The 19115-nt window shown below is 34.2% G+C and overlaps 1 protein-coding gene across 1 annotated transcript in view; it reads right to left on the bottom strand.

The window, feature by feature from the left end:
- Positions 1-9342: 9342 nt before the first annotated feature.
- Positions 9343-19115, bottom strand: part of LOC103605304 (protein sidekick-1-like) — an 18575-nt gene continuing 8802 nt past the window's right edge. Inside the window, exons 2-3 of the mRNA XM_008589881.1 lie at positions 11733-11839; positions 9343-9526 (exon numbers count right to left, since the gene is read on the bottom strand). Coding sequence (XP_008588103.1) covers positions 9375-9526; positions 11733-11839 — 259 coding nt within the window. The 3' untranslated portion in view covers positions 9343-9374. The remainder of the gene's footprint in view (positions 9527-11732; positions 11840-19115) is intronic.

The raw sequence follows: 19115 nt of genomic DNA, 5'->3' as shown, positions 1-19115 counted from the left end.
TGAATGGTTCCATTTATATAACATTCCTGAAATGACAATATTATAGAAATGAAAAACAGATTAGTGATTGCAAGGGTTTAGAGAGTAGGTAAGGGCAGGAAGAAAGTTGCTGTAGCCATAAAAGGGTAATAAGGGTATCCTTGTTTTCATCACTTGTAGTGATGAAAATGTTGTGTATCTTCACTGTTTCCCTGTCAATAACCTGGTTATGATATTGTACTACAGTTTTGCCAGATCTTACCATTTGGGTAAACTGGTTAAAGGATACAAGGGATCACCATGTATTATTTCTTCTGTGTTTGAATCTACAGTTACCTCAAAATACTAAGTTTAATTAAGAATACAAAAAAAGAAAAAGGACAAATAAAATATGATTCCACTAGAGTAGTCACATTCATAGAGACAGAAAGTAGAATGGTGGTTGCCAGGGCTGGGAGTAGGAGGGAATTAAGGAGTACAAAGTTTTAGTTTTGCAAGATGAAGAGAATTATGGAGAAGGATGGTAGTCATGGCTGCACAACAATGGGAATGTACTTAATGCCACTGAACTACATGTTGAAAGATGGTTCAAATGGGTCCAAGAGCCACAGCCCCTCTGCCCAGAAGCAGGCAAAACAGCATGCCCAGGATCCTAGGCAAGGAGCTGAGGGCAGTATCCCCTGCCCAAAATCAGGCAAAAGAGCATGCATAAGACACTACTTCTGTGCAAGTAGACCACCGCAGCCACAGCTGCTGAAAAAGCAGCTCAACACCACCATGCAGGAGGCCAGCCAAATACTTAACTGCATTGATGCAAGGAGAGTCACCAGCAGACACTGGAAAAAGAAGAGGATGTGTTTCTCCTCAAAGCCCACTCCAGAGTAATAGAAGAAGCAACTGCTCTACCAGATAACCAGACATCAATGCAGAGATACTGGAGATATGAAAACCCAAGAAAATATGACACCACCAAAAGAATACACTAATTCTCAAATACCAGACCCCACAGAGCAGGAAACCCTTGAAATGATTGAAAAGGGATTTTGAGAAACAATCTTAAGGAAACTCACTGAGGTGCCAGAAGACTCAGTTAGACAACATAATGAAATGAGAAAAAAATTCAGGATATGAAGGAGGAAATTTACAAGAGATTAATACCTTAAAAAAGAATGTAGCAGAACTCATGAAACTGAAAGATTCACTCAACAAAATAAAAAACACAACTTATAGCTTAAGCAGCAGGGTAGAACAAGCAGAAGAAAGAATTTCTGATCTTGAAAACAGTCTTTTCAAAATAACCCAGGTAGACAAAACAAGGAAGAAAAATGAATTTTAAGATGAAGAAAATCTAACAGAGCTAGCTGACAACCTTAAGCACACAAACATTCCAATCATGGATGTTCTAGAAAGGGAGGAGAAAGGAAAAGCCACTGAAAACCTATCAATGAAATAATAATGGAAAAATTCCCAGGTATAGGGAGAGACACAGACCTTCAGATCCAGGAGGCTCAGAGATCTCCAAACAGATTGAATCCAGAAAGGTCCTCTCCAAGATATTACAGTCAAACTGGCAAAGCTCAAAGACAGAGAATCTTAAAAACAGCAAGAGAGAAGCATCAAGTCACCTATAAAGGAGGCACATCAGACTAAGCTTCTCCACAGAAATTCTGCAAGCCAGAAGAAAATGGGATGATATATTCAAAATACTAAAAGAAAAATACTGCCAGCCAAGAATATTATATCAGGCTATCCTTCAGAAATGAGGGAAAAGTAGTGTATTTTCCAGACAAACAAAAGCTGCAGGAGTTCACTACCACATGACAAGCCCTACAAGGAATCTGAAAAACAAAACTCGCTACCATGAATACACAAGAAAGAACAAAACCCACTGAAAGAAAAAATGCAAATGAGAAAGAGAAAGAAACTAAATCTTACCACCACAAAAAGCCACAGTGACAATGTAATAACGTCTTTATTTCTGACTTCAGTAATTTCTTTTATTTTCTTGGTCACTGTAGATAAAGGTATGCAGATTTTGTTGATCTTTTTAAAGAACCAACTTCTGATTTTATTTTCTCTGCTATTTTTTTAATCCCCTATTTCATGTATTTCTGTTGTAATCTTTGTTATTTCCTACTTATATTTGCTTTTGGTTTATTTGCTCTTCTTTTTCTATTTTCTTAAGATAGAAGTTTACGTTATTGATTTGAGATTTTTCTTACTTTTAACATAGGTGTTAACAAGTATAAAGTTTCCTCTAAGCAATGCATGAGCCCTGCATCCTATAAATTTTGATATATTGCATTTTGATCTTTATCTCAAAGTACTCTCTAATTTCCCTGTGATTTTTCATTTTACCCATTGTTTATTTAGGAAAGTGTTGTTTAATTTCTACACATTTGTGAGTTTTCTAAATTTCCTTATTATTATTGTGGTTAGAGAACATATTTTCTATGATCTTAGTCTTTTTTAAAAGAAAAAAAAGGAAAAACTTTTTAAAAGTTCATGGAAAGATTTCCATTATCTTTCAATTCTATTTTTCCATGAACTTTTTGAAGTGCCCTTGTGTTTATATTGCTTTATTGATTTTTATGTAATTTATATTGCTAAACTTAGATATTTAATTTCTGTTCTTGATTTCTTTTTATTACGAGGACTTGTTGATTAGCTTAACAATTAATTTGCCTTTGAAAAGTTTATTCATCTTCCTATTGAAATTAATTTGATATTTGTATGCTTTTGGAAGACTTTAGAGAGCTGTTTCAAATAACTGTAGAGAATATAAAATGAAATATGTAAATTTTAGTAAGTTTTACATCTCCAGTTTTTGTGAAAATTAGAAGCCCTACTTTGTACAGCTTATTTTGTTATTCATCTGTTATTCAGTTTATGTATTTGTTATTTGAATAAATGTGGATATCCTTGTTATACTTAAAAAATAAATAAATAAATAAATGGGAGAAAATGATTAAAATGGTAAATTTCGTTATTTTACAATTAACAATTTTTCAAAAAAAAGGAAATAACACAAAACCTCTTCCAAAGACTTCTCACTGTATACAGAATAAATCCAGAATCCCTTCTAGAGTCTGGGTCCGAAAGGTTCTCTCGCCTCTTCTCTGACCATTCTGTCTGCCCCTTTCTCACAATGCTCTAACCATACCATAGGCTCTTCAGGTCAGCAAATACATGAAGCTCTTTACTGTTTTTGCATGAATTTGCCCCGTCTGCCTACAATATTCATCCTCTGGATATATGCACAACTGGCTCCTTCTCATCTTTCAGATTTCAACCTGAGAAAGCAACACGGCATAGAGGAGAAAAGTGTGGACTCAGGAATCACACGGCTCTAAAACACTGACTGGCTGTTGGACACTCTCTGCCTTACTTCTCATGAGGACAGCAACAATAGTAATAGTACCAACTCACTGGGCTGCTGTGAGAATTAAACAAATTACTATAAATAAAACACAATTGTGTCTGGAACTTAAAAATCATTAATTATTGTTAGTATTAAATATCATACGGAAAACATCATAGAAATTATCTTGAATGAATGACACAAAAGATTTCATATTCAATGATTCCATTTATATGAAATTCTGCAACAGGTAATAATTCTAACCTAAGGTAACAGAAATTAGATTAATGGAAGGGCAGGGCTGGAGGGAGAGACACTAACTGCATGAGGGGGCCGAACTCTCTTGATTGGGATGGTAATTATTTCTGTGTACATATCTGTTAAAATTCGTCAACTTGTGTGCTTAAAATGTGTGCATTTTTTTGTATATGAATTATAACTCAATAGAACAGTCACTTCTACAGACAGGCTGTCCTTAACCACTCAATTTAAAGGAATCTCCCTCTCCCTCCAACTCAGTACACTTTCACATCCTACCCCATTCATGTACCCTTGCAGCATTCATCCTCACCTAAAAGTACTGTTTATTAACCTGTTTCCACTCCAGAACATAAGCTCATTGATGGCAGTAGTTTTGATACCTCATTCCCCTCTCTGTCCCTAGCAAACAGATCAGTGCCTGGCACTAAACAAGTGCTCAGTAAATATTTACAAAGTGCTTGAAGGAGGAAAGACAGGGAGGGAGAGACCTAACTGGACATGGGCAATCCCCTTCCAAAACGGCATCACTGAATATTAACACCAAAAAGGATCTTAGCAGTATTTACTACACCTTCCTCATTTTTGATATGAGAAAACAGAGGCAAAGGGAGAAAAAGTAATTTGCTCAAGGTCAGAGTTATGGTGGAAACAGGTCTGGAACCCATATCCCCTAGTCTTTCATGCTTATATCAAATTCAGCTCAGTTCGCATGTATAGATGTACTCTATAAACATTCAAAAAACGCCCATAAAATATAATATAAAAATTTTTAAAGCACATTATTTTGAAGGCCCAGTTAACTATAAAAAATATTATTACAACCAGATCTACTTCATTCAAGCATTAAGTTTTGACTTCTAATACAAGTACTAATTTAAACAAATCTTTCTCAAAGCAATTGAAATGAAATGGTAATAAGTTAATGGATGTTCAAGTATTTAAGCATGGACAATTATGAGTCAGAATGTTTCCAAGTCACCTGGGATGCTGTTTACTGCCCATACTTCATAATCTAGATCATTACTGGCAAGTCATTTATCGCAAAGCCAACTGGAAGTTTGAAATATTTAATCTATAAACTTTGCATTTCCAGGAAAGCACATGCAAAGAACACTTGTGCTTACACATTCCTGTCAGGTAGGCTAAAGGATGCAATTTGAACATAAGAACCTGCAATTAAGCAAAAGAATGGCATTGTACTAAACTAGTTTTTGCATCCTAATCTGATAACTGCTGACATAAATTACCTCCTGGAGGTAAGAGAAATATTGCATGGCATCAACATTCACATTTCATATTTTGAGAAATAAAAGGAAACAAAAACCATATATCTAAACCAAAATAACACAGAACAATTTTATTATCAAATTAGACTTTATGAGACAAAGCTATATACATCTTTGATATGTAAAGGCAGTAAACTGTTTGGAATCAGTAAATCAGAGAAATAAACATGCATTTTTTCACTTTTTCAGATAAACATTACCTATAATTACCTATTCAAAATTCTGGATATAACTCATTCTCAATTCTCTCAAAATATTGTTTGCCCTTCCAAAATATTTTCCTGCTTCCTCAAACAGCATTTTTCTTGAGGTTTGTTATTTTTTCCCCCCTTCTGCTAAGGAAGTTTACAGATATTCCATAACTTTCTTCTCATTCATTCATTCATTCATTCAAAAACTGAACAATATTACTGCCTATCTGCAGTAATATCTGCATATCTGCAGTAATACAGTTCAGCAGTTGAATGAATGAATGTGAGGAAAAGTCATGGAAAAAAAAGAAAAGTCATACAATATCTGCGATGCATACCAACAGTCTGGATATAATTGTAAAAATGAAGCTTTAGGCAGTACTTGGGGAGATGGGGTTTAGAAAACTATTTGAGAAGACAGGACCTACAAATGGAAACAACTTATTAAAGATAGAATAACAGAATGCTAAATAAAGTTTTTTCTCTTGTCTTAGTTTTGACTGAAGCCATAAAATCTTAGGACAATGGTGTTTTTGAGAGCCCAAGCATTCTAAAGAGTACTTGCTAAGAGGTGGTCAAAACAAATCCGGTGAACTACCCCTACTACATACTTATACTATATAAAAGAAGAACTGCTTAGCCTTTCTCCTCCCAGTGGGGAGCAAATGAAGTTTGGGAGAATTGGATCTCTTTCCCCTGGAATGCACAGGTCACAGATACTAGAACATGATGCTCAGTGGATAAATACTGAAAGTAAGATGCTGCAAGAGCTGCATTTGGATATGTACCAGTCATCTGGTATGGATCCTAAATCTTTACTGTACTAGTCATAAGACTGCCTTTTTACTTTTGCCCCACCTTTTCACCTGCATTCATTCTTTATTGCTTCTGCAACCTAGTTCCCCTCTGCCATGTAACCTAACATGTTTGCAAGTTCCAGGAATTAGGACTGATTCGCTTCATACTCCTTGGGTCTCAGGAGCAGCCCTGGTGACTGCTGAGTCCTCTCCTATTGGTTTGATTCTGTAATTCTCCATATATTCCAGTAATTTTTTTTTTTTTTTTTTTTTTTTTTTTTTGCATAAAACAGCCAAATCCACCTTGTGACTTGCAACCAAGAGCATTTCAACTGATACAATGGAACTCTTTGGGCTTGGCCTTCTGGCTTATATAATTCTTAGGTTCATAAAGAACTTGAAATACCATTAACACACTAACAGCTCCCCAAGTTTAACCCAGACCTCTTTGATGACCTTGACCTATCTAATCATTGGCTCCTCTTGGCTATCTAATATGCATCTCGAACTTAACATATCCAAAACAAATCACACACACCACCACCAAACTGTACACACATATACACAAAACTTACCTCTCCCAAAATCAACTCCCCATGTCAAGGAATTGTAACTCCATCCTAACCGTTGCTCAGGCCAAATATCTTCAGTTATCCATGGCTTGTCTCTTTCTCTCATATCCCATATCTAATTCAGAAAGAGATCCTACTGATTCTACATTCAAAATATATCAGTATCTATGCTCCTCACCACCTCTACACAAACCCAGGTTAATCTATGTTATTTCAAATTGGAAGGTAGTCTTCTAAAAGAGGAGCAAAAAAGACTGAAGAAATACATGGACAAAAGAATCAAAAGCACAAAGAAGGCTCAGCAAATAAAGTGAAAAGAATAATTAACCTGATACAGAAAAGAGCATGAGATTTACAGTCAAGCGGACCTGGGTTTGAATCCTAACTCTGCCATTTATTAACTGTGTGCCCTTGGGTAAGTTGTTTAACATCTCTCTTCTTTAGTTCTGATGGCTTTAAGTGGAGCTAATCAAACCTGCCTAAGAAGGCAACTGTGAGGATTAGAGAAGATATGTTTGAAGTAGGTACTCAATAAGTAATAGATGCTGTTACAATTATTAATTCAACAAATTTCTCAAGTTGGGAAACATTAGACTTACTGTTTCCCTTGAAAATATATATAAAAAAAATCACTTAATTGTAAGCCTAAAGCTCACATTTTAGAAGTTGTGAGATAATGTTAAAAAAACAGGAGGGTTGGGGGAGAGGAGATCAGGTTCCTTCATCATATGACAAAGGTACATCTCTCCCACTGTGTTAGGGAACTGACTTCACATAAGGAAGTTAAAACCAGGTGCAGAAGCTTGACCTGTGTTCAATATGTGCAAAACACACTGACCAAATGTTTCAGCTGTAAATGGTACCTCTGGTGGTGCAGAACAGATGTAATGCCATCTGACTTTTGTCTGCCAACCATCTGGGTGAGAGCAATGCAGAAATACCCTTCCATCTTCAGTCAAAAGCTAAACTTTCTTAGAAGTGGAAAGCAATACATCTTTGAATGATGTATAAACTTGTGCAGAAAACCATGCACATACTGATTTATGATATCTTGCACAGCAGGTACTTAATAAGTACTGGGTGATGATGAGGTGGAAAACACGAAACTAAAGGGCCTTGCAAAAGTGTAAATATCCATAATCAACCTCATCTCATCTCCAAAAAAGCCACATACCACCATATCATTTTACTGAGATTAGAGATTTATCAATACCTTCACAGTTGTAAGCAGACCATTTGTTTAATATGACACTAAGTTAAAGCCCTACTAGCATCTTTATTAGCTCACCAGGAATTAAAGTCTTTAGCATAAATTGGCAAGTTGAAAAAAAAGCTTATGAAATTGAGTTATTTCATTCTATACCTTTTCATACTTTTTGAATAAGTGTTGTCTCACATAGACCACAGGTTAGCAAATGAATTAATACATACTCATTAATACATACTTATTTGAGCTACAATAATCCTCCCACCATGAATTTTGCTGCCATTGACATTAATTAAAGATCCAGTGTTTGAGAGGAAGCCTAACTCAATCTACCTCCCCACATCTGGAACCAACTCACCCCCAGCACTTATCCCGACCTTACCCATCCAAACAGTGAATATTTATGCAAGAATATATCTTAGCTGCCTCTTCTCCAACTTAAGAGTGCACTAAGAATTAGAAATTGATCCTTCATCTTTATTTTAACCAAACTCAGAAGGCATCTGTTATGACTGGAATCAATACAAAAGTGGACACCTAAGTAACTTTTAATAAAATAAAGAGAAAAGGATAAGGTTATTGGTATTTTTACCAGAGTTTCTAAATAAGGCTTATATATATATATGTGTGTGTGTGTGTGTGTATTTCATTTTTTTCCTGTTTCCAATAACCAAAATAGAAACATTTGCTAAATAAGCTCAGGAATAGTCTAGATTCAAGCAGATCTCAGATGCCCAGAAGGAAAACTGAAGACATCTAGGCTTAGAGAAGGGATTCCATGAATGCTCAGGTAGAAGGGAAGAGAGTTTGTACCACACAGTCACTTTCATAATTACATTTAAAATCTATTCAGCAAATTGTCTTACACATATCCTTTTTGGAAAAACAAAACAAAACATAAACAAGAGCTTTTTCCCCCTCATGAAGTTTTATCTGAGTACAACCACCTGACAGCATAAATATTTGACTTTTAGCCTAAGCTTACAGCCTTTTGGTAATATTCATCTTTGAAACTTTTATATTTGGAATATTGTGTTTAAGTTAGATTGCAAAATGCCCAGTTATGAAATATATAACAATGTTCTTTTTAAATCCCTTAAAGTTCCAAATGAAAAAAACCTGTCAGGTATTAGATAAAAATCTTGAATATTGGATAGGCAAGAACACCTTGAAATAATGCTTAACTAATCTCAAAGCAACTGTTATGCAATAGATGAGCAAACCACTAATTAGACGAAGGAAAATAAAACTGTCATGGCAGGATAAAAGGATAAAGAGAAATAAGCAGTAATTACTGTTTTACCATCAAAGAAAGTAGTATCAAACATGGCTCAATGAAAAGAGGGGAAAAAACCCCAAAGCTCTGTAAGTAAATAGCAGCACTCATTAAATTAGTACTTGAAGCTAACCACAACTCAGGGATGACAATGACATCTTAAAAAGTACATCCAAAAAAAGAAAAAATGGACTGCAAAGAGTAGGTAAGGGTGCTTTACTTTTAGGGCATGCACCATACTGAAGAATAATATCACATGGCTATTTTCTTCAACTGGTTAAAAGTATCCAAGCCAGTCTTAAAACGGCTGTTTATTAAGGACTGCGTAGGAACACTAGGTCATTTTTTTTCAAATCATCAGTTATGGTAGTCAGTACACTTACTATGTAAATGGTGTCAACAACTGTAATGAATTGTACTTGAAGCTTTAATGTTTGGAGCAACTTACATTCTGTTGCTTGGAATAATCTTATGTCCTTCTCTAAACCAAGTCACTTGAGGTCTGGGGCAGCTGGTGATAGGCAGTAAGTTTAGAACTGCTGCATGTCCTTGAGAAACTGTTTTCCTCTGGTCTGTATCCATGAAATTTCCCATATCTGCAGAGAAAAATTAGACCTTCTCAGATCTAGAAAACTCTTTGTTTGGGGAGAGGGGTCAGAGATAGAACTGTACTTTATAGTAAAGTCACTGATGCTATACTTAACAAGACAAGTAAAAGTGAACAGCAGTGCTGATGAATGCAGATCTGGTTGTGAGCCACCTGCCTCCAAAGTACCCAAGAAGTGCATTAAGCAGCAGAGCCATGTGGTCTTTGTCTTACTGCAACAATACAATAAAATGTTTGCAACTGACTGTGACATTAAATAAATTGTTGAAAAGCATCCTACTGCCACATGATGGAATTTCCACAGAAACTGTAATAAAATGCTTTTAGACATCTCTTAGCCACCAAATCTTTCAAGAAGCTATCCCAGCACTGGGCTTTGCTCTGCTCAGTTTCTCTCTCTCTTCATTTCTGAGGTGACTATTTCCCTAACAAATCTTTTGGGAGCAATATTGTCTAACCACTGAAAAGTTTACAGAGAGTTCTCCCACCACCCCCACAGTGATGACTTAATTTGGGTTAGCTAGGTTTTGTTCCAGTCTTTATTCAATTGGTTAAAAACATTCTTTAAAAAATGAGGTCACAGGAAAAAACAAAGCCATTAGAATGTGGAGATAAACTGCTTATTTTTAAATTAATAACATTTGAAATTTTGGAAAAAATTCTGTATTATGATCAGATACACATAAATGTGCATATACACAGATATGGCAAAAATATCATATTTTTGTCTAAATGTACATAAGTTTGAATTATTCCATAGAAGAGTTCTATCAAGCAATGTGTTTTTGATTCAAAAGAAATTATTTTCTATGTGATAGTGTTTCATACCAGAGGGAAAAGATGAAACAAACCAATGAAACAGATTAGGAAAATATCCATGGTATTTTAAAGTAAAGTAAAATTTGTTATCAAAGGAAATGAGTAAAGGAAGATAAAAGAAAATCTAAGAGCTAGAGATAAAGGATAAAAACAAAGATATAAGTAACTAAGCAAGAAAAAGTCCAAAACAATTTTAGAAAATAGACTTTAATATATTATAATAAATTCCAAGCTCTTAACTTATTCAAACATGTCTTGGGTATTGATCTGTACTCGTTATTTACTGTGTTTTCAATTGAATAAAAGTTCTCAATTACTCTACAGATTTAGCTAAGTGACTTCATCACCACAATTCAGAAAAACTGAAGCCTTCCTAGTGATTTAAGAAAATAATTATACATGTATAGCATCAGAACCTCACTCAGTCATTAGTACTTATGGTATATTAGCGGAATAACTAGATATTATTTTATTTTGTACAGTAACACTGGCAGATACAGGCTTTAACTGAGATCAAAATGACAAATGAGGAAATACTGTCATTACCAAATAATAGCCCAATTTAGGAGTTCTTTAGTATTCTCTAAAATCTATAATCACATATAAAAATGTAATTTAAAATTTCATAACATCTTATGCTTACTTTCAAAAATAGAGACATTTTGGTAGTAAATTCAAAATATAGTAAAGCAGACAGACTATTTTAGATAGATCCTACCATTTACAGATTTTGGACTAGAAAAAGGACTAAATGCTTTGCATAGACCAAGTTCACTCTCCTATACCTCCTAAACACTATATTAAAATTCAAGCTCCCAGCATTTTGAGACCTCCTTCAGTTACTTTCAAAGGTTTCATTCTCCAAATGGATTTGCTCAATAAAGAATAAATAAATCAGTATAGTATTAATATGATCTGGGACGTTTACTATCCCTGTACTTTTTATAGTGCAGCAAAAAGATTTCTAAACAAATCATCGCTGGAAACAACTGATTATGAATTAATGAAATTTGACCTAAATGTGTTTAGTCCTTTATTTTAAAAATATTTTTAATCCAAATATAATATAAGCTAAGTACAACTAACTGATTCATAAAACAGAAAGCATCTTATTCATTTTTAATCCTCCCCAGTGCCTCACAGGGTCTTTAATCTTTTCAAATGAAAAAACTGGCAGAACCCACCTTCTACCCCCATCTGAGCAGCCACACTAGCTGTTTATTATCTCTGAACCGATTTTAGAAATTATTCTATACTTATAGATTCAAAGATAAAATCTCAATTCCTACACTGGTTAAAAGTGATTTTGATTCGCGCCCCACAGACAGTTTGTCTCTGTTCTTTAACAGATGGAGACTCCTTTACTGTGCACATACATGCGACTTGAACTTGTGATTTTCTTTGCAAGAGTGCTCCCAATCGGTTTCGCACCACGCAGCGGTAAAACCCAGCATCCAGCTTCTGTAAAGATGGAATAATATACCTGCCAAATATCAAAAAGAAGTGTTAATGGTTATATCTAGAACAGCACTGGCATCTCATCTAGTAGGTGTTCAACAAATATTTTATTTTTGGTAACCTGTGCAATCCTTCCCTGACCAAGACATTAACTACACCTGCAGTTTATTTATGAAATTATTTCATCAGTATCTGTCTCACCAGCTAGGTTATAAGTATTACATGAAGCTAGGATCTTAATCTGTTTTATTCATCATTGTATCCCTGCTGCTTAGCACAGTGCTATGAACATACAGGGGGTCTTCAAACAGTTCATGGAAATATCTGTATTATCTTTTAATTCAATTTTTCCACGAACTTTTTGAAGCTCGTTCATAGTAGATATTACTCATGACTGGGTGAATAGATGAGAAATGTTAGTTAAAATTCATTGCATTTAAACTACACATTTCAATAAAAATTATTCATAATTCTGAGAACCTCAGAGTTTCTAGAAATTATTTCTAGAACTGGCACAGTCCTAACATAATGTGTCACATTACTCTATGTGAAAGTTCAAACATTTTCAGGAAGAGATATAGAAGTCATTAAGGTAAAGAAAGCAATGGCATCTGGACACGCTCTTTCTCCAGTCACCAGTGTGTGGACAACAATATGTAAAGATGCCCAACAATGTGAAAAGGTGCTAAACATCACTAATTATTAGGGAAATGCAAACCAAAAACCATAATGAGCTATCACATCACAGCTGCTAGGATATTATCAAAAAAATAAACAATAACAAATGTTGGCAAGGAAAGGGAAAAAGGGAACGCTTGTACACTGTTGTTGAGTATGTAAATTGGCACAGCCACTATGAAAAACAGTTCAGAGGTCCCTCAAAAAATTAAAAATAGGACTACCATATGACCCAGCAATCCCACTTCTGGGTATATATTCAAAGAAATTAAAATCAGAATCTCAAAGAGATATGTGCTCTCTCATGTTCACTGCAGTATTATTCACAATGGCCAAGATAAAGAAACAACCAAAGTGTCTGTTGACAGATGAATGGATAAAGAAAACGTGATATATACACACAATAGAATATTATTCAGTCTTAAAAAAGAAGGAAATCCTGCCATTTGCAACAACATGGATGAACCTGGAGCCTTACGGTAAGTAAAATAAGCCAGACACAGAATACTACACGACAGCATTGGTGAGCCTAAAACAGTCAAATTCTTCAGGGTCTTGGGGGGGAAAAGAAATAGAGAGGTATCAAAGGACACAAAGTTGCGGTTATACAAGATGAATAAGTCCTAGAGATCTACTGTATAGCAAACTGTCTACAGTTAACGATACTGTATTGTATATTTAAAAATTTACTAAAAGGGTTAGATTTCATGTGCTCTTATCACAAAAATAATAATAATAACAAAGAGGGTGGGAAAAAACTTTTGGAGGTTATAAAGAGGTTTGTGCCATATATTGTGGTTATGGTCTCACATGTGCATACTTATCTCCAAACCCATCAAGTTTATACATTAGATATGTGCAGCTTTGTGTATGTCAGTCATACCTCATTTAAAAAATAAAATGTACATTGCAATTGAGTAAATGGATCATATTTGCAGGTAAAAAATAAGAGTAAGACTTAAGGCTGGGATATTTTTCACATAATGAGGTGCAAATTATAAGGAAAAAAAAAAGTTAAAATCCACATAAATGGATCATATTTTCAGGTAAAAAATAAGAGTAAGACTTAAGCTGGGATATTTTTCACATAATGAGGTGCAAATTATAAGGAAAAAAAAAAGTTAAAATCCACTCAAATCATAGCCTATTTTCTGAAAAAAGCAAAACACAGTAATGTTATCCTTAAAAAAAATGCTCTGGTAATAGTTTGCAATTTAAAAATATTTCCTTTTACAAAGTATAATCACAGAAACTTAAAAAAAAATCAGGTAAAAGACAAAGTATATGATATGCTTTATTTGCTCAGTTCCTAAGCATACCTTGAATCACTTATATTCAACTAATTGCTCATCTTTTTATTCAGTATGTGCAATTAGTCAACCTGAAAAAGGAACTGACAGGCATAATTTTTAAGTGAATAAAACATTCGGACAATACAAGTAATTCAGCATTAAGCAAATATTAATCAAAGTATTCTTTCTCTCTGATAACCTTCCTGACATCCTATGGCAGGATTAATAAAATCTTTTATGAAAAGAAAAAGTATTGCTGAGTTTTAATATTAAAATTTTTATTCTATTATGAGGAATGGTTCATTTCAAACAAAATTAATTAGTGAAGACAATCAGAATAACATCAAAATGAACACAAACAATCAATGCCATTTATTTAAATTACAAATCAGGACTAGAAGGATGAGCAGTTTTGATTATTATATAATGTGATTGTAATAAAGAAGAGTTTTGAGATTAGGTTAAAACAAAGTCAACAAAAGTTTTTGGAAAAAAATAGCCCAGGTCATTGGAGTACATATTTGAAAAACTACAAGGAGAGTTTTATCATTGCAACATAACCATATTTATAAAATTGTTACTCATTTTACTTTTTTCTTTTTGCAGTATCCTAATTAGATCTTAAGTTCTTATGGATTTCTATAGGAATCTTATGCAATAATGCACAAAAACAGCACTGCTTTCAAACAACACGGAGAAACAGACACAAAATTGAATATTAGGCATATGCTGTTTTGTACCATCTCTTTAGTCTAATGTCTCACCAGGGAAAAAATACACAAAAACATTGCAAAGCCCTCCACCTATTATGGGAATTCCTACAAAAATTATGTTCACCTAACAGATGGGAATATTCATCGTAAGTCTATTGTTTATAAACACAGTTTTAAGCAGGAAAAGTTTCCTGGCTCTTTATAAGAAAGTATGACAAAATCTTAGCACCATATGTCACTAAAATATAGAAAATGCTTGCTCCTATTTCAAATGAACACAGCAGGGAATGTTTGTATTCACTGTATCAAGGCAGAATTCTACCAGACTAACAGAATGTTTCCCAGCTACTTCATTATTAGGAATGGCAAATTAAAGAAAATCCAGCACAAAATTCCAATAAAACCAAGGATTTCAATGCCCATTTCTGCCAGGTAGAATTTCTCTAGGAAGCAGTATTAGCTTCATTTCAGCTCATGAACAATTGCTTGACTAGCCCTGGAGTGGACATCTATTTTTTTCTGCCTAGAATCTGAACCACTTCTCCATATTTAGAGAATTTTCTACTCTGTGAGTCTAGGTGGAAACAGAGTTTATCTCAAATTAAAGACCAAAAAAACCACATATGGACATTTCCAGACTCCTGCCTCCATAGGGCACAGATATGAGGCACAGGAAGGCCAGTTTAATACACATACTCTAGATTTTTAAATCTGAAGCTGGTGATGCACAGGAACGGGGCTAAAGGAGAACTCATCTGACAGCAGAGGTGGGGACACAACAGAATCCTGGACCAGGGGAGGAGTGTGAGTGTCCAGTTCCAATTGGGACAGTGGCTCAAGTACTGGTATCCAGTGTTCAGTGGTACCGGCAGGGGGACCCTCATGAGACAGGGTCGTGGACTGGTCGTGGCTCTGGGGGTGTCGCTTGACTCTGTTCCATCTCCAGTCTGCCTAGTAATTCTAAGAGCAACCCAATATTCATGCAACAAATCACACAAAAGGGAGTTTGTTCCTGTGGCTAAGAACCCTCCAAAATTGTACACCATAGAATCTAGCCAAAAAAATTTTGGCTGAAAAATATTCTAAAGTTACTACATATTAACCATGGTCACAGAAGAACCTAAAGAATGCCTCACTGACTCATTTCTTTTTTCCTTTTAAAAAAACCAGCACAGCCTGGAAAACCACTTAGAATCATTAGGTGATATAAGAGTCCCCCCAAAACTGGGACAAATTAACGTACTATCATAAGTTTTCCTGAACATAAACTACTAAAATTTTAGAAAATATCTGACAAAATACAAATTGGTTTTAGAATACTTTTGACAGTTCCTTCCAACAACAGTTAGATGTTATAACTATACACGTCACAGGAATGAAACCCTATCTTGAGTGTAGAGGAGAAAATCTGTAGTTTTCCCTCCATGGTCAAGAAACATAATTCAATTCACAGGAAAATTTACATATCCATTTCATATCCTGGCCCAAAGCCCATTCTCATCCTTAAGGTGAAAAAAAGATTAAGGAAAAAAACTGTAAGGCATTATATTGTTCTTGCAACCACCTCAATCCTTTTTTTTTTTTTTTTTGAAATGAGATAATAATTATGTTTTGAATTTTATTTTCATAAACTTCCTATATGAATTCCTAAAAATAATAATAACCAAAAGTGGAATAAGTCTATAGCTGACTTTTCCTCAAGAAAAATAATAAAATGAAAAATCCAGACTGAAATTTGTTAAGAGATAAACACAATTTTGAAGGTGTATACAGCTCACTAGACGCTGGGCGAGCTAATCATTTTAATTTCTTTCAAAGGAGTTAAAGTAATTAGTATGAAGTTAAAATTAGTATAGTAAAGATAGAAGCTATCCAATGGGAATACTATATTTGCAGAAGTTATTTAATCTGTATTTTATTTCAAAACTTACTTTAAATTGAGAAGGACAATAAACAAGTCCCTGTAGGGATGGGTTAAGGTCTATATAATTTGTAGCAGTTATTTCCAAAATATAAATCCAGGGAATATAAGCCCTCCAAGGATCAACTGGATGCTAAGTTTCTACAGCTTTCTTACTGAATACCATGAATAATTACATTTAAACTTCATCTTAATAGTTACAAAAGCCAATTAAAAGTTAATGTCGACATGTTCCTAAGACTCTTCTTCTGGGATTTTGGTTTATGTGATTTTCCCTAACATAAACAATGTTTAGAAATCATTCATTCTTCATTCATTCCTCTTTCATTATAAAATCAGGGGCAGAAAAGGTGAAATCCACATGTAGTGAAGCATGGACACAGGACTAGAACCAGTCTATCAAGTCTATTGTTAGGATTAAATGCTCTCTCAAGTCAATAAGAATGGAATTCCAGAAAACCTTTAAGAGGACACTGATGTTTCTTTCTAGGGTTAAAAATCTTCTATTACATGTGTATCAGCTTAATCCTTTATAATGCCAGGTTGTCTATGGACACTAAAAATATGGGGACCATTATATCAAGGATTAAAGTATGAAAGCAAATGGTATTAGTTTCTACATAGACAAAGTTGTCCGTATCAACTAAACTATTAGGTATTAGACTGTAAGCATAAATGAATTAGAAACATAAATGAAAAAGCTCCCACTTGTCTCATTTAAAAGCGTGTATCAACAACAAATTAAGTTACAAATTAGTTTGGTCATTCTGGCTAAAGTTCTTCACTTGGATTTCACAATGATCCCTAGACAAAAGAACCAAGATGGATTAATTATCTAAATCCAAATCATCTCCAGTTAGAACTTTAAAAAGCCTAATGCTAATTCTGCTTCAGAGATTCTCCAGAAACAATCATATCTGGTATGACCACAGAGTTGAAAAGACAGTCAAACTAATGCCAGATATAAATACAAATAATATGCAATGTCATGGGAGTGATATAAAAATGAGGTCACACCACATAAATATTATAGATCTAAGTCAAGGAAGACAACACAGTCTCGTATTATATAAGTCATGGAAGTCAATGTTGGCTACTTTACCCTGAAATGAGCTAACAGTCCACCCGCTTTTAACTTCCATAGTCCCTCCCACCCCCCACCCCGCTTCTTGTAGATAAAAAGACAAAAGGACTTGATGCCTTAGAAATAAGGAATTCATTTTGTTAATTCCAGGGCTCCTAAATATAACTGTTAGATATAGAAGAAAAGCCAAAATTAGATCGAAAGTTTTATAGTCCGTTTTCCAACCATTCACATCTTGATCACTAGGAAACAAAGTTAAACATCTTGGAGCTATATGGGATTCTACTTATTTTAGGTGAAATGGGCAGGACCTAGTTCATTTGAGTCAAAATATATTATTCTTGTTGTTGTTGTAAACTAGGCACTTCACAGAAAACAGGACCAAAGGAAATTTAACCAGTAAGAACAGAATATAAAACAAAATTAGGAAAACAAAAGCTAAACATCAAGAAGGAACTAGGGTGATTAAGCCTTTTGCGGGAGGATATAGATGGAAGTCATCCTCAATTTAGTTGTTTGATGAAAACAACCGGTTATGTTTCACCTAAGAAAAGAGTTCTCAAGTCGATACTACCTCTCAGTTAGTAAAAAGCTCAGTAGATTCTTAAAAAAATGATAAAAAACTTGCAGTGGAATTTTTCCCATGGCTCAATGATAAATTTTAGTTAAATGATTTGTCAGGGTCTTAAACCTAAAGAATATGGCCATGGATCAATTTGGAGAGGATAGATAAGTTAATAATATTGAGTCTTTGATAAAAAACTTGCAGTGGAATTTTTCCCATGGCTCAATGATAAATTTTAGTTAAATGATTTGTCAGGGTCTTAAGCCTAAAGAATATGGCCATGGATCAATTTGGAGAGGATAGATAAGTTAATAATATTGAGTCTTCAGACATATGAACACATTATATCTGCCCACTGATTTAGGTCATCTTTTATTCCTTTCAGCAACATTTTATAGTTTTCAGTGTAAAGAGCTTGTATATCCTTTGTTAGATTTATTCCTAAGTATTTCAAATTTTTAAATGCCATTTTAAATTACACACACACAATTGGGGGTCTTCAAAAAGTTCATGGAAAGCTTCATATTTTTATTTTTCCGTGAACTTTTTGAAGTACACCCATTTGTGTGTGTGCATGTGTATATAGGAAATTTTTAATTTTTTGCTAATTTACAGAAATATACAATAATTGATTTTTCTATATTGATCTTCTATCCTATAACATTACTAAACTTTTTCATAAATATCACATTTTCTACCAAGATGATCATGTCACTTGAAAATAAAGTTTTACTCCTTTCTTCACAATCTGAATGCCTTTTATTTCTTTTTATTGCCCTGTGGCACTGGCTAGTAACACCAATACTTGGAATTTGTTTGCTTTGTGTGTTTATAGTTTTCTTCAAATGTGGAAAAAATTCAGAATTATTTCTTCAAATGTTTTTCTTGTCACTGCCTCCATTGGAGATTCCAATCACACATACATTAGACCATCTAATGTTTTCCCATAAGAAATACTCTCTTCATTGTGTTTCCTTTCTTTTGCCCCCAATCTGCCTTTCATTTTAGGTAGTTCTATTGCTATATCTTTAAGTTTATTAATATTTTC

This window comes from Galeopterus variegatus, unplaced genomic scaffold (assembly GCF_000696425.1).
Source record: "Galeopterus variegatus unplaced genomic scaffold, G_variegatus-3.0.2 Scaffold5718, whole genome shotgun sequence".
In the NCBI taxonomy this organism is placed as follows: domain Eukaryota; kingdom Metazoa; phylum Chordata; class Mammalia; order Dermoptera; family Cynocephalidae; genus Galeopterus; species Galeopterus variegatus.
This window is presented reverse-complemented; position numbering and strand designations above follow the sequence as displayed.